Source organism: Serinus canaria, chromosome 7 (assembly GCF_022539315.1).
Source record: "Serinus canaria isolate serCan28SL12 chromosome 7, serCan2020, whole genome shotgun sequence".
In the NCBI taxonomy this organism is placed as follows: Eukaryota; Metazoa; Chordata; class Aves; order Passeriformes; family Fringillidae; genus Serinus; species Serinus canaria.
The window spans coordinates 3,896,697-3,911,949 of record NC_066321.1 but is presented as its reverse complement, the minus strand read 5'-3'; the positions used below and the strand labels follow the sequence as shown (position 1 = coordinate 3,911,949).

Here is a 15,253-nt window from a genome sequence, read left to right as displayed (position 1 = left end):
TTCAGGAGCCTATAGAGGAAATAATTCCTGAGAAACTGGAATAACTCTGAGAAGATAAAGTGGATTTCTATTCAGAGGGGAGCATTTAAAGTTAAGTAGCATTCCATAAGGTGGTAATTGTGTCTATTTCCCAGGCATTTGAGTTAAATAAGCTGGATAGGAAACATAAACTGTCATAACAGGAGGTTAGGAGTGTTGTGTACATCTCTTTTTTTCAAGTCATAAAAGATGAAGTTTTGGAGGACCTTATCAGAAATAAATCAAACAAAGGGGGTTTTTGCTTTCCTTATCCCTTTGGGAGCAGTTCTTTTATTTTTTTGAAAAAATGTTCTGGAGAGCTTTCCCTTGAACTAGTTTTTAAATATGTATACCTCTACACTTATAAAAGAATAAGAAAATAATATTTTAATTTTAGTTACATGCAAATCTTGCTTATAAAGGTGAACAATTCACCATTCCTTGCATGTTTAAATACTGCACAAACAAATCTTAGCTGAGTTTTCCTCAAGTATCCCTGTGACCTCCACAAGTGTAAATATGGCAGTGGAACTGCGGCCATTCCCATGTTTATGTACAGGAACAGATCCAGCAAAAAATCAATTGATTAGAGAGAGTCATGGAATTTGTGGTCCAGGAGTACTCAGAATTGAGATTATTTGGATGACTCATGGGATCATGTACTTGTAAATACTCATGAATTTCTAGAAGGGGAAAAAAACCTCCAAAGCAGTTGTGTGCTATTGTTTTACCATAGCTTCGTACCAACATCCAAGTAGTTTGTTTTCTTTGTATCTGTTTGAATGTCCGGAGAGGGAAGGAGAATGAAAAGAGAAAATCAGAGATGAATGTACAAGGAGAGGGACAGGACAGTAGGCACCAGAGCTTTGAACAAAATAGCAATGCTATTTTGCTACCCTTCCATCCAAGATAAAAATCCTGAGTGCTTGTGTTCTAAAGAAGAGGTGATTTAAAGCTTAACTGTGGAGTACAAAATGTGACTGTATCCAAGCAGTGAAAGGCATAAAAAATGAGGTTAAATATTTTGGTGAGTATATAGAATCTGAACCAAGAAATGAACTAACGGACTAGGTGAGAATTGTAAAACTCTTTTCAGCCTGTTCAGAATTTCCTCCCAGGAATACCAAATACTTTGTGTTCATGTTGGAGATTGAAAGAGTAACTGTGAAATAATCCTAGAAGTTGATTATAAAGTGGTTATAACACAGAAGAGAAACTGCTGAACAGCAACACACTAATTTTGTTTCAGTTCTTCGTGTGTTGCCATCTAAACACAGTAAAGTTCTTTGCCTGTTTTGCTTCTGAAATTGTTTACAAGTGTCTTTGTCCACCAAATAAGACATGTTTTTACTTCTTTTTTAACATAATTTACATTGGAGACCATTCCATATTATGCAAAGAATTTGACAGGTCTTTGCTGAAATTTTAAAAAACAATTAAGATGTCAAAAGAGGAAGTGCTAGTACATTTTAATCATAAATCTCTGTATATATAATTGCCACTGAAGGCAGCTATAAATGTTTTATGAAGAAAATGTAACCAGACTGTGCTTTGTCAGAAACATAACCCCAAAACATGTAACAGACTGTTCGCTAATGCTTAACGCCACACATGCACACAACCTTCCTCAGAGCAGTGCTGTGAACCCAGTCCTCCATCCCTTCTGCAGCCCAAACTCTGACTAACTTCAATTCAAGCTCTGATGTACTCTCCCAGAATGCAGATCACACACTTTGGGAGGTGCTGGTATAAGCTGCCCTGGTGCATCTCGAGGAGTCCAAAGCCATCCCTGCCCTGCACCTTGGTTCTGTCCCTGTGTTCCCTGCTCTGGGTGTCAGGAAAGAAAAGGCAATCGAGTTGCTCTTGAAATCTGAGCTGAGTATGGAATAGTGGTGATTAATGAAAATGAAGCTTATTGCAGCCCAGATTTTTTTTTTAAAAATGAGGTTTTACTTGTTAGTGAGGATAAGTTGGTTTTGGAGCAAACAGCAGTTGGTTATGGTCCAGTATGGTGGCACTGACTATGGAGGAAACATCCAATTCCATGGGAGCTGCTGGGTTTTCTATGCTAAGTCCAGCCTGGTGCTATCACCTTTCAGCTATGTATGTAATAATTTTCAAAGCCTCCACACCAATTTACAAACCGTAGTGCTCTGCTGAAATGCTATATGGAGACTGTCTCTTCGGATAAATGATGACAGTACACTCCTATTGTTTCAGCATTTAACTGGCTCCTATTGAATAGTTCCTCTCATCTGTTTGATTCATTCTGATTTTAGCTGACAACGTCCCTGTTACTGATTGCTCTTTTCATAATCTCTCAAACACACAGAGTGGAAATGAGGTGGAGGAAGCTAATTAGTAATCTGACGGGTTGAACCTGCTAATACAAATATGTTTCAAGACCAACAGTCAAAGTTGATCAAAACTTTGAAACAACAAAAACTAAAAGTTGGCATTATCTAGTTTAAAGGAGTGAAGGAAGTGAGACTAATCATTAGTTAAACATGGTGTACGATGAAATTCTCATCAAAAGACATTGAGTATCTTCTGGTTTTCTGAGCAGGAAATTCTATTAATAAAGAAAAAGATTTTGTGAAGTTGAGATGAAATTGTGCCGAGTCCTGATGATGCAAAGTAATGAAGTCCTTGCCCTCATGCAATGCTCCATGAAAGAGTGAAACTTCCAAATGCATGGAAGGGACAGGTCACCCAACCAGATGAGTTTCTAGGTAGGACCTAGTGCATCCTGTAGAAATTTGGATTCAATGACTTAGGGAGCTGCAGCTCTGGAACTGACTGCACATTTTCTATGGCAGGTCCAACCAAACTCTGGAGACCTCCAAGCCTTAGAAAGGTCAAAATTAAGGTGCAAGTGGCAATTGAAATTGAATCCAGCGGGAAGCATCAAGCACTATGAGCAGCAGATGTGGAGGGATTTGGTTCTGGGGCAAAAGCTAATGACCACTAGGACTCAAAAAGGATTTGGTTCCAGTTTTGTCTCTGCATCTTCAATATCTGAGTTTTAAATTAATAGGCAAGCTGAGAAGAGAGAAAAAACCCACCAATAATAATATGCCTTAATGTATTTTCCTCTTGTCTTCCAAATGTAGATCAAATTTTTGGCTCCCATTTGCACTCGGTTTGTGAGCATGAGAAATCTACAGTTCCCCAGTTTGTAAGACTCTGCATAGAAGCTGTTGAAAAAAGAGGTGAGTACCTTATTATTCAATACTTCTTTTTCTCTAATAGTAATCAAAACTTTAACCTTGTAACTCTGCTTGGATTCCAGGGTAGGCAGACAGTACACTCTATAATATAATTATGAATGGAACTATATCACATTCTGTGTGTCTTCTTTTTTTTTATATGATAAGACATTAATAGAACTCATTCATGCTGATTATTCCATATTCTTTTTTGACATGTTGTTGGTTTAGTCTTTCTCTGCGTAAGCAAATATTAGCCATCAATAAAATGTCAGTAATTTCATTCTAAAATCCCTGGTGAATGTAAGGCCAATACTTTTTCCTAAGTCTTGAATTGTATTTAACCAAAATAAATGTTATTCTAGCATGGCCTCTTTTTTTTTTTTTCTCAATGAGTGCAGGTGTCTAATTTTTACAGTTATTTTAAAAGCCATGATATTGCAAAAATACTGAAATGAGTATCTATCCTCAGTAAAAGTTTTGATTAATAAGAAGGATTTTCAGAGTGTAAAAGAGATGTACTTAACACCGTTGCCTGCCTTGCTTTCTGCAGTGTGTATCTTCTCTCACTGAAGGTCATTTTCTTTGGAAGGTGCATGCGGTAGATGCAGAATCTTAAAATGTATTGTATAAAAATGTGAGGCTTCATCACCATCTGTTACAAGTTTACAACTTGTTCCAGGGATCTGGGGAAACATATATCTTGCAAAAGATAGAAAATTTATTTTCAGAAAAAGGCTGGGTGAACCCATTGTCACTGCCATATACCAGAGTCTCAGAGCAAGAGAATCCATGAAAAATAAAAAGATACTTAAAGCTTTACCCACAAAGGCAAAAGCTATTTTAATTCTGCCATTGTTACCTGGTTTTATAGTGAAAGGTGCAATAAAACTACCCTGGAGTTTCAAACTCAGGGAAATTCATGCTTTAATTATACAGGAAAGAGAGCACTGGGATATTATTATTCCCAGAATGATTGGCAGGAAGTCAGAGACTGAAACAAACTGGAGATTGTTCAGCAGGGGGAGATAGTAGCATTGGGTTTTTGTGGAGGAAGGCTGGAGGCTGGATAAAAAAAGGGGAAAAATGTGTGAAGTGCCTATTAATAGAGGAGGAATTGTGAGGTGAAATTCAGAACATGAAAAGGAAAAGCAGAGATTAGATTGCAAAAATGCCACTCCATGCAGAACATGTCTAACAAACTGCTTGGTTACAACCTCAGCACAAGTTCCCTCAAGAATGTGCTGGATATTTCATAGATGGTTTGGAGTATCTGACCACTCACTCCTCCAAGTAGAAGTGAGGCCAGAGGTCTCTGCACTTCTGAACTGTAATAGGAAAAATTCAAGGAACGTAATTAGATGTTTACTGTCTGTGTGATTATCCAAAAAATGTTCATGTTAGACAGTGGATGTATCACTGCTCCTTCAAAGGCTTTCATCCTTCTGAGTACTGCACTACAGCTCTTGTGTTTCCTTCAAACTTGCTGTAACGTAGGGAAGCTTACCCCTTTTGCTTAGCCTAACATGTAAATAAAAGCTAATCACATGGCATGAGATAAAAATTTCATGTTATCACTATATTTATGAGTTTATATTTTATATGCAGGATTTTTTTTTTCTATTATCGTTTTCTTGGATTAAGATGCTTCCATTTACTCACATTCTATTTACTCAAAGTGTTGTTTTTACTGAGTTCTGGCATAAACTATCTCAGGACAGCAGTAATTTATGTGAAGCTAAGTCCAATGTTTATGCAAGCTTCTGATGACATTTTGTGCCGGGGTTGGTATTAGGAAGCAGTATGTGGAGGTGCCAAGTCTCCCGGCATGGCTGAGACTCAACAGATCTGAAACCCTCCTCTTAATGGCCAGATATGCCTCCAGCCAAGACACTCAACTGCAGAGTCATGGGAAATACTTATGTACCAATTATGGGAAAGGCACATTTAATGAAAACTGTATGTTTACTTTCATAGTCTTAGTAAGATGGCCTAGATACTCGGTACAGCTGGCATATTGGCTGTGGTAGAAAAGCTTTCTTTTCCTATTTAGAGAATATATCATCCACATACTGTAACTGTACCAAAAATGTTACGTGCGTGCTTCGCTTCAGATAAACCATTATTAGGAAAAAAGACCTTAGGAGACCATCCCTAAATGTTACTTTCAAACCATTTGTGCTCCACTGAGTGGTTGTGTTCTTAGCCATCAGCTCCTGGATTTAGTTTTTATTCATCTACTGGTTTTCTGTTTGTTTTTTTGAATTTTAAAGCAAAATCACTGCGCACAGAAGGAAAGTCTAGCAGTGATCTGAATAAATGATATTAATTAGTATATTTTCCTGTGTAGACGAGGTTACACACAATAGCCAATTGTAGCAATATTCTCCCACATATTAAAAATGTACAAGTTGTCATTAACCATTGGCAAGATTTCCTGTTTAGTTACACTGTTTTAAAACAAATATCAAAAGGATGTTCATTCTGAATGTACTCTGCTCTAACTTAGATCAGGGTTTGGTCATTTGTCACCTAGTTTGCTTCTTCACCTTCTCAGAACAGAGGTGCTTTCTAAGATCTGATCTAAAAAAATCTCAGACCATAATGCATATTTATCTATCCAACAAGGATTCACTTGTGAGTGTGATAAAAATTGAATGAATTCCACTTTTTCAGCCTCTTTTTGTATTTTTAGTTATTGAAGTAGAACTGTGAAGCAGAAGGTCTTTCCCCATTTTCTCAGCCATCTTGCAGAGCTGGTAGTGGAATTTAATAAAGAGAAGCAATAAAAATGTTTCCATTCTTGGATACTTGCAAGGAAATTGTAAATTTTTTTTTTTTAAGGAAGCTCAGTTTTTCTCTTCATTCTTCCTGTACTTATGAATTACTTATAATAATTACTGAATTATTCATTCATAAGTTTTGTTGAACTTCTAGTCGTGATTATTGAGCTATCCAGACCAGTCCCTCTAAAGTCAAAACTATCTTGGGAAAATACATTGTATCCTTAGTATTTCATGCAATATCCTAAATAGAAAAACCTCCCATGTCTAAGATGTGACCTGGTGAGAATAAACAATAATTCTGTATCATGCAGCAATCAGATTGAAGGAATACAGGGACTACTCAAAGATCTCCTGCATTTCTTCATTTTCTGTCTTCTGAGGGGCTTCAGGGGAAAGGTTTGGATGGAACAGCACATTCTGTGGGTTTTTTCTGTTTCTTCTTTGCCATCCACACCTACCTTGGATGGACCTCAGGCTTTTCTGGGGCTGTCTGTTGACCTGGCCTTTTCAATCTGTATTCCTGTTTTTCAATCTGTTCTTCAATCTGCTTCCTTCTTCTCCCTGGGAAGTGTCTGACAGGTAGCACCAGCCCTGAGCTGAGCAGTGCAGGGAGGAGAGCCTAGGACAATCTTCCCAGAGCCCTGTAACTCACACACTGCTCACTTCTGCCAAGGGTGGGGCCCATTGCAAGGCTTTTTGGTGTTTCTAGGCCAGATATCATTTCCAGTCATTTCTGGAGTCGCTTATTTATTTTGTTATCCACGACCCTTTAGAAGTCCTGGCTTTTTTTTTTTTTTTTTTTTGCATTTTCTTTTTTTAAAAAATATGTGAAAGGCATGAGTAGAACACATTAAAAAAATAAAAATATCAGTCTCTGTTGTACCTCAACAACATGCCATCCAATACTTCTCATAGTAGTGTTTTATTGTGTGAAAACAGTCTGATACTAAACTCTTTTCCAGGGAAGATCATTTGTCTGTGTGTCTAATGACAGAGTAAATGAACACCCCTAGCAGTCTGTATCCTAAACCTACCCAGGGTATCCAGTGTGGCTTGGGTTTTGCAAAGAAATACAGTCCTAATGCTCCAGGGAAATATAATTTAACTTTCATCTCTCTTTTGAAACATCCTTCATTTTCTCCCTCCGTTCCCAAATCCAAGTTAGAGTTCTCAAATCAGCCTAAATTACTTGAAAAATGACACTGCAGGCAGCAAAGCTGGTGATTACAGGTACTGTTTCCATGCTGAGCTGGACGTTGCAGATATTGTTTTCTGTTGCTTTTCTTGGAGCACAGGATGCTCTGACAGGAATGATACACAAAATTACATATTTGATTCAATGCCTAAAAGCCACCCTGGGATCCATAACCTTGCTTAAAGATTTAAGAAAGACCTTTAGTCCACTTCTGAGAAGGTTCTTAGCTTAGAAAACTTTATCTTTCAACTTTACTTCTTAGCAGCTGTTATGTTTTTTTGCAGTCGTTTGTTTGACAGGATCCAGTTATAGGTTCCGATGTCTGTTTAAAGAAACAGGGAGGTTGTTGGCTTTAAAATTCCCTTACTGCTTGTGTGTTCAACATTTTCCCAGGCTTTTCTACATAGTTTGCCAAGTAAAGGGACTGACCTTTTGTAGCAAACACTTTTTCATTTCTAAATGCTCACTTTGATTTTTGTCCCATTTTATGCTCATTCCAAACTGTTTACAACCCACTAAAAATGACTGTGAATTATATGTTTGTGTAATGGATTCCTTTTGTGGTCGGAGTGGAATGTTTACTTTGAACAATTAGTTATCTTTGGGCAGATTATAGTGACCTGAAAAAAGAATGGCTAAAATTATTATAGTACCTTAACTATTTCCTTTTGTTATCTTCTCTGTGTGTCCAGTGTGTTATTTACTGGGTTTCATTGCACTGAGACCCAGGGAACAAATCATGTTAAATAAGAGCAGTGACAAAAACCCCTCTGAGTGTGGGGCTCTTGGCTTGGGGGGTGATCTGGGATAGCACCAGCGAGACTTCAGAGGGCACCATTAGGCACTTAAAAACTGGAAGTGCAATTTTAAGAAGGGATGGTTTTGAAAAAGAATTTAACTTCTTGCTCTCCAAAATTCAGATTTTTCACAGGCTCCAAATTCTGCCACCCCAAAAGTGCCTAAAACTGATACTCATTTTGGCTTTAATTAACTTAGTGTCCATAGCTGAGCTTGATTATGCACATGATCATTGCAGACATGCAGACACACAGTCTCATGATGCAGAATATTCAGGGTTTAAGGAAGAAAATGTTTTTATGGGCAAAGATAAAGTAGCTTATGGGATGTAGTAAAGAAATACAGTCATCCCAATGGAGAGAAATGAAGATAAAAAAAGTATTTTAAACTACCTCACCTCCCAAATGCCAAGCTGCCCTGTGACAGAAGGTTGTGTCTCTTTCATCAGTTTTATCTGTTAATCTAAAAGCTAAAGTGCAGCTAAAAGCACTTTAAAACCTATTTATAAAAAAAAAAAAAAAAAGAAAAAGAAAGTGATATTTCATTACCTTCTAAATCATATATGGCTTAAAAGGTAGTCAGTATTCTGGTAGAATGTTTACACAGAGGAGAGTTCACTTATCTCAAGGAGTTAAGCAAAGAGGAAATGAGTTTTAAAAAATATAAAGTATTGTGAATATATTTATGTTGCTAGGAAAAAAATGAGGTTTTAAAAGAGTCTAATGCTATCTCATTTTCTAATGGAAGAAAGCACTGCAGAAGAATTTTAAAAGAAAAAAAAATCCCAAACACCTCCTAAAGCTGAGGATTCCCATGCTGGGATTGTTGGCTTTGGTATGGTGGAGTGAGTGGATGATGAGCCAGAGAGGATGGCAGAAGACATAAAGTTTGTGCAGCAAGGGATGGATTCACAGCCACTGCACAAACTCCCTAGAAATTTACAGAATTTTTTAGGTGGGAAAAACCCCATAAGATCATCAAGTCCAACCATTCCCCCAGAACTGTCATGGCCACCATTGAACCATGTCCCAAGTGCCACATCAACACAGCTTTTAAATCATTCCAGGGATGGGGAATGATTGAAACTCCACCATGATTATGATTCCACCACCTAGCTCCACCTCTGTATGCATTATAATTCTCATTATCAGGTTTGTGTTCAACAGCATGTTCCTCAGGATTTATTTAGCTTAAGCACAATTTTAAGTTTTGTTTGGTACTCAAAACCAGTTCATTGCCATCCCTGAGGACCTGAGGGAGGCAGTAGGAAAGTACAGGGTAGTTCTGCCAGGGTGTGCTCACCACCATCTTGGGCTCCCAGTAAATGCACAGTGCTCCTGGGACACTTCCCAGCACGGTTAGACCAAACCCATCAGCCAGTGGCATAAAGGATTTGTTCTGGCAAGGCTTCCCTGAGAAGGGAAACCTCAGGAGACTGACCTATCCTGTCCCATTTTATATTTCTGTCTGAGTGCAGGATTATTCTCCAACAGCACTTGGCCCCTGAACAACCACTGAAATGTACTCTGTGTTTTTTCACTCTCGTATCTTCCTATCCTCAGAGCAAGAAATTCTTCATGAATAGCAGTTTGTTTCCTACAAGTTCATTCACTGATTTTCAGTACTTATTCTCCTCTGGAAATGTGTTTTCCAATCTCTTCTTTGATTCTCCCAGATCTGCACACACTTCCTTGCTTACTCTGATATAATTTCACATTCTGTTTCCAGTGGCTTTAGAATTCAGTACCCTGAAAGTACAGAGATCATGTTGCTCCACCAACTGATCTGAGCCCCCAGTTCTGCTAATTTTGTACTGTTCATTCTTTCCCACTTTGGGATAATCTATTATGCTTGGATCCAGGCACGCACAAAAAGCTAATACTTCCATGAGGAATGTGCAATTTGTACTGTTTAGCTTGTGATGAGATTCCTTTTATGATTCTATCTTGTTCCAGTGAGGCTTCTGCTCCCAACTTTTATATGCACTGAATGTAAAAGAAAAGAGAAAAAAAAATAAAAGGGGAAACAAAACAAACTGATAGGAAAAAAAAAATTTGCAGGCATACAAAAATATCCAGCAGTTCAGCAGATAAAGCCTTTTTCCAGGGAATTCTAGTGTGCAGAAGAAATCTGTTTCTGAGGGCATTGAACTATGTTTACTTTAAAGTGGCCAACGAGCATAAACTCAAACGTACAGATGAATGCAATTTAAAACAACAAAGTTCTGAGAAAAGCCCTTGCAAGTTTGTGATTTAAAATGTTTGATTTTTTTGAATATTTGTTTTTTTGTTTTTTAATAAACTCTTCTTTTGAGTAGAAATTAAGAGCAGTTGAAATTAGTGCAAACATATTGGCAAGATTTCCTCAGCCATTTCTGTCTTCAGGCTCAGGCAATCCCACTATAGCCACCTTTCTTAGAGTAAGAGCCAGTTAATAGTCTTGTGCAAGGTCCAAGTCAGAGTTGGCTCTGAAGGGTATTCACTCTGGGGCCTCTGTGTCTGCTAGAAAGCCACATTCTGAGTTAGAGAAAAATATCAAGAAGTGTCAACAGGAAACATCACGGAAGGGCATACAAGACAAATTAGAGAAAAGGAGACAACAGACAAAAAAGAAAAAAAAAATGGAAAAAGGAATAAAAGCCTTGTAATGACAAGGCACAAATGAGAATAAATATATAATTATTTAAAAATTTGAAAGAAGAGGCTCTAAGTTGGTTAGAAGAGGAAAAAAGGCATAAAACAGGCAGGTATTTGAAGCAGTTGTTGTCTTTGTCATAGTTACCTGATACCTGGTTCATTGATTAATCTGTTCCAGAGGAATGTATCCATTTCTGTGAAAAAAAGGGGGGATTTGTATTTTAAGCCGTGCCAGTAACAACAAGCAGACACTCAGTGTTCACCAGAGTAACATTTACAATGCCTGGGCCAAATTCATGCCTTGTGTAATTTTATTGCTTTTACTGGAATTACACCAGAGATGAGTTTGGCCTTTTGCCTTTTTCTAGCATTGTATAATATATCTATTTGTGAACATGTAGAAGGAAACAGGGCATTTTGTCTTCCGAATTTTCCATAAAATCCTGTTCAATAGGCATAATAAATAAAACAAACCACTTAACCTACGAAATAAAAAAGAATCAAACAACGTTTTCTAGATATTAAAATAATGTTAATACACTTTGTAAATCAGGGAGTTGACACTTGCATGCACTGAAACAAAAAAGTCCAGAGAAATTTAAAGCCAGCTGACTCTGTGTGTGTTGCTTGCTCTGTGCCAAGGAGGGAATGAAGGTCCTGACTCACCCCCTGGTCAAAGGCAGATTCAGGGAAGATGACACATGAGGGTATTCACCTCCCAGCCATGAAAAAGGTAAAGAGAGAGGCACAAAACTCCTCTCTTTTCCCCCTGAATAAGCTGAGGCTGTGAGGCACCATGCCCTGTACAATACACATGCCATCACAGACTAGGAGCTGGCAGGATTTCCACTGCAAACCCCATTTAGTCAGACTTTGCAGTTCAGCCTTTAATAGAACACTTTGGGCTAACACTTGACAAAATGAATCTTGGCCTAGAAGAGATGTTCACTCACACACAAACACGCACCAAAATAGAAGTTAAGTCCATTAAGTTCCTTTAAAAGGAAAAGAGGTGTAATTTCAGATCCTTTCAATATCTCTCTGCTTAAATAGAAAGTTGTATTTTTTAAAATATTATGAAAACATAATCATAATTCCACAATGCAAATGAATCACTTTCCCTATGGGGAAAAAAAAAAGCTACTACAACTACACTATATTTTTTTAAAATAAAGTTTTACAGCAATAAAAGAAAACACACTAAAATAGAAGTTTTACTGTCCATATGCCTCACTGTGGGGTCAGTTTAAAAAAACCCTGTCTCCTTTTTTTTTCTGCCTGCAATTCAAGAGAGCAAATAACTGCAGTTGTATTTTATTACTTCAATTATTTGCTGTAGCAGCTTGTGTTACATCAATGTTTTAATCATATAATACCACAGTCTGATGGGATTGATACCTAAGTGAGAGAAATTGTACCAACAGAGAGCTTCAGAAGGAAGGCAGAGGGCAAAGGGGGAGGACAGATTAAAGAGGAGGCTTTATGTGAAGCTTTCACTTGTTTAAGAGAAGATTTCTTTAGGTTGTTTTACTCCCCTGCAATTATGAAACTGATATTATTAGCAATCTAGTAACAGAATTGTCCCTAAATTGGCTCCTGCATGATAACCCCCAAGGAGCTAACAAGTTTTTCAAAGATCTCCAGTTGTCTGCTGGCTCAGCAGATTGTTGCATTGTGATCAGGATCCACACAGATCATGGGTGCAGTTTTATAGCAAACCAGCTTCTTTTGTCTTCACTCAAACAATGGGTTGGGAGGAACGGCATAGATGTAAATCAGAGCAAAATGGGAGCATTTTGTTTCATAACACAACAGACCTCTTGGATCCTCCAGCTCTCTCCTTGTGGTTCCTTCATGCACCTTTTGTGGTGTCAGAGACGATGCCTTTCAAGCAACTGAAATTTTTGGGAAAAAGATATTGCAATCAGAAACTGCTTTCTCATGCTTATTCTGCTTTTAAATGGATATAGGTTATTTCTTCCTATAATTCCTGCTTTATGAATATAAGCCTGTCTACCAAGACAGGTGGAGGCTGGAGGGACCTAATAGATCTATTTTGTGATCAATGGCTGTGCCTTACAGTTAAGGAAACGGGTCAGAGTTTTGCTGTTTCAGGGCTTTAAGCTCTATCTATTTGAAAACAAAAAAAAAAAAAAAGTAAATACCCAGATTTTAGTTCAAGATTTAAAAACTAAGTACAGGAACTTGTTTAATTGCCATTAACCAGTGATACTGTGGTTCTTAAAATCACCAGGGACTCCTCCAAACCAAGGGTAAGGTGATACCTCTACAATGTCTTCACTCAGAAGATAAGAAAGTCCCCAAAAGGCAGAAAGAGCCTTTTGTTGTTCCATGCCTCTTTTCTTCCCCTCCCCAGGAAAAATTCCCCCCAATATTTGAAACCACGTGCTTTGATTTGTCAGTCCTGAGCTGACATGGTGTTATGTGACATAACACACCAAAGTAGCTGCCACCAAATGCCTTCCCCGTGCCAGCAGTAACCACACAGTGCTGCTGGAGGTGCCACAGCTTTTTGTTTACTTAGATATGAAATAATTTTGATGAGTGTATGGTATCAGTTAGCAAGTGTTGAGTTCCTCATGGTGATGCTGCTCATGTTGACTTAAATGGAAAAACGGATCAGCTCAGAAACCTTTAATAAGAAAAGTTCTTTCGTGTGCTTGTAGGGATGCCCTGTGGAGCCACGAGAACTAAAAGTCTGTCAGCATACTTGGTAGGAACTTTGTTTCATGGTTCTCTAACTCATATGATTGAGATTAAAGTGAACAAAATCTTGGCACATAGCTTGGCAGGCGAGAAGCATTCCTGTGTTTGTGTGTGTGAGACAGAGGGACAAAGAGAGGGGGAAGTTTAGCAGCCACTCATTCGGTGTTAAATTATCAGGTGCTACATATTTTTAATAAACCTTAGTAGAAAGATAAGATACATCCTCTACTCTTGAAAATTGCTTTCACTTAGACTGTAAACTTGACTTTGAACCAGCTGAGCATCTCCTCTAACTGCTGAAAACAAAACCATTCAAATTCTCCAGCCCAAACAAATTGCAAGCCAGACTTGAATCCAAACAAAGAGGTGGAAGGTTCTGGAAGGGTGTTATTTATGCAGGCAGGTTTTCCTACTTTGACACTAAATCAGAGCAGCTACAAAACATTTTATTTAGTGCCCTGATCTGTGACATGCAGGATTGTCCTCACTGCAAAGATGATATTTTTTAATACTTTTCAAGCTCTCATGATGTGGATGCCTGAAAAGTATCTGAATTTGCAAGCTATAAAGGGTTCACAATGGTGCCTTTTATTATCTCTGTTTCAGTTGCATTTTTGTGTTCTGATATTCCCTACATTAAAAACACAAAGGCCACAGCTTAGAGCAAGGGGTTTCTGTTAGAAACCCTACAACTGCCTTGGATGTCTGTAGAGTAAATGTCATTAATAATTGCTGGAATTTTCACCAAAGAAGGAAATTAGATATGGAAAGCACTTTATGCCAACTTCATCTTTCCAAGCCTTCAGAAATACCAGAGGGCCTATGTGAGCCCTAGTAAAAGGGATGAGATTGGATTTCTACCTTCCTTACATCATTCCATGCCACAGTCAGCTTTGAGACACAAAGACAACGATTCAAATCAAATTTCTTCCTGTAGCTTTAAATTACAAAATAATTATCTTCCATGAAAATATCAAATTATATTCATATTTATGCATTTTCTTCACCCAAAATTCAGCTAACAGATATCCAGTGCATTTTATTGCCAGCAACTAGGGTTGTTTTCTTATCAGAAGTCAGTATTTTTATGCATTTCTTGCATGTCTCAGCTATGTTTTAGTTCTATAACTTGTATTTCATTTAGGGGTTCTTTTTTATTTTCATATTTCAAAGCAGAAAGCAATTTTTTCCTTTCTAGACTATACTTAAAAAACCTTTTTTGAAGAGTCCCTGAGCAATTCATTACAAGTTTTGTGCTATTTTGGTGTAGTCTGTCCTGGAATGCGTGTCAAACCATGGCATGGAAACTATGAAGCTGCCTGTGCCAAAGTAATGAGGGATGCACCAGTCTCTTAAGTTTTGGTACTTATCACTATTTGTAATCCAATTCAGGAGTTTTATTTTTTCTGCAGACACCTTGACTGCATCTTTTGCTGAGTGTTGCTTTGGTGATTAGATTTTTCCCAAAATAAATAGAGAGAAAAAAAAGTTTTTAAGCTACTTGAACCTGTTTGGGAACAGAAAACACAGTGGAAATGACAGGAAAAATAATCTATATATATAGCTGCAGAGTCTTGCAGCTAAGATGGCAAACTAAAGTGGAAAAATATGTAAGAACAATAGGTTGGTGTCACATTAAAATTAATGTCTCTGTTGTTTCCCGTAGTACTGCTTAATGTCACTGTTTCATAACACTAAATATGAATTTCGCAAAAACAAGAAAGTTTTACTCACTTCTCAGACAGAGATTTATCACACTAAAGAAGGTGGCAGGGCATTCAGTGGAATCTCATGGTTTTCACTATTATTGGGTCTTGGAATGTGAGCAGAGCACACAGAAAGAGCCTGTTGAAGTAGAAGTTATCTCGGTGTGCCCATGCACAC

At 37.8% G+C, this 15,253-nt stretch overlaps 1 protein-coding gene and 1 long non-coding RNA gene across 2 annotated transcripts in view; one reads left to right on the top strand and one right to left on the bottom strand.

The window, feature by feature from the left end:
• ARHGAP15 (Rho GTPase activating protein 15) overlaps nucleotides 1-15,253 on the top strand; it is a 320,557-nt gene that overhangs the window by 192,717 nt on the left and 112,587 nt on the right. Inside the window, exon 10 of the mRNA XM_009087780.4 lies at nucleotides 3,132-3,230. Coding sequence (XP_009086028.1) covers nucleotides 3,132-3,230 — 99 coding nt within the window. The remainder of the gene's footprint in view (nucleotides 1-3,131; nucleotides 3,231-15,253) is intronic.
• On the bottom strand, nucleotides 9,591-12,531 carry LOC127059823 (uncharacterized). The gene is made up of 3 exons (XR_007777997.1): nucleotides 12,460-12,531; nucleotides 10,788-10,836; nucleotides 9,591-9,991 (listed from the first exon to the last, which is right to left on the bottom strand). It is a non-coding gene; the product is annotated as an uncharacterized LOC127059823 (long non-coding RNA).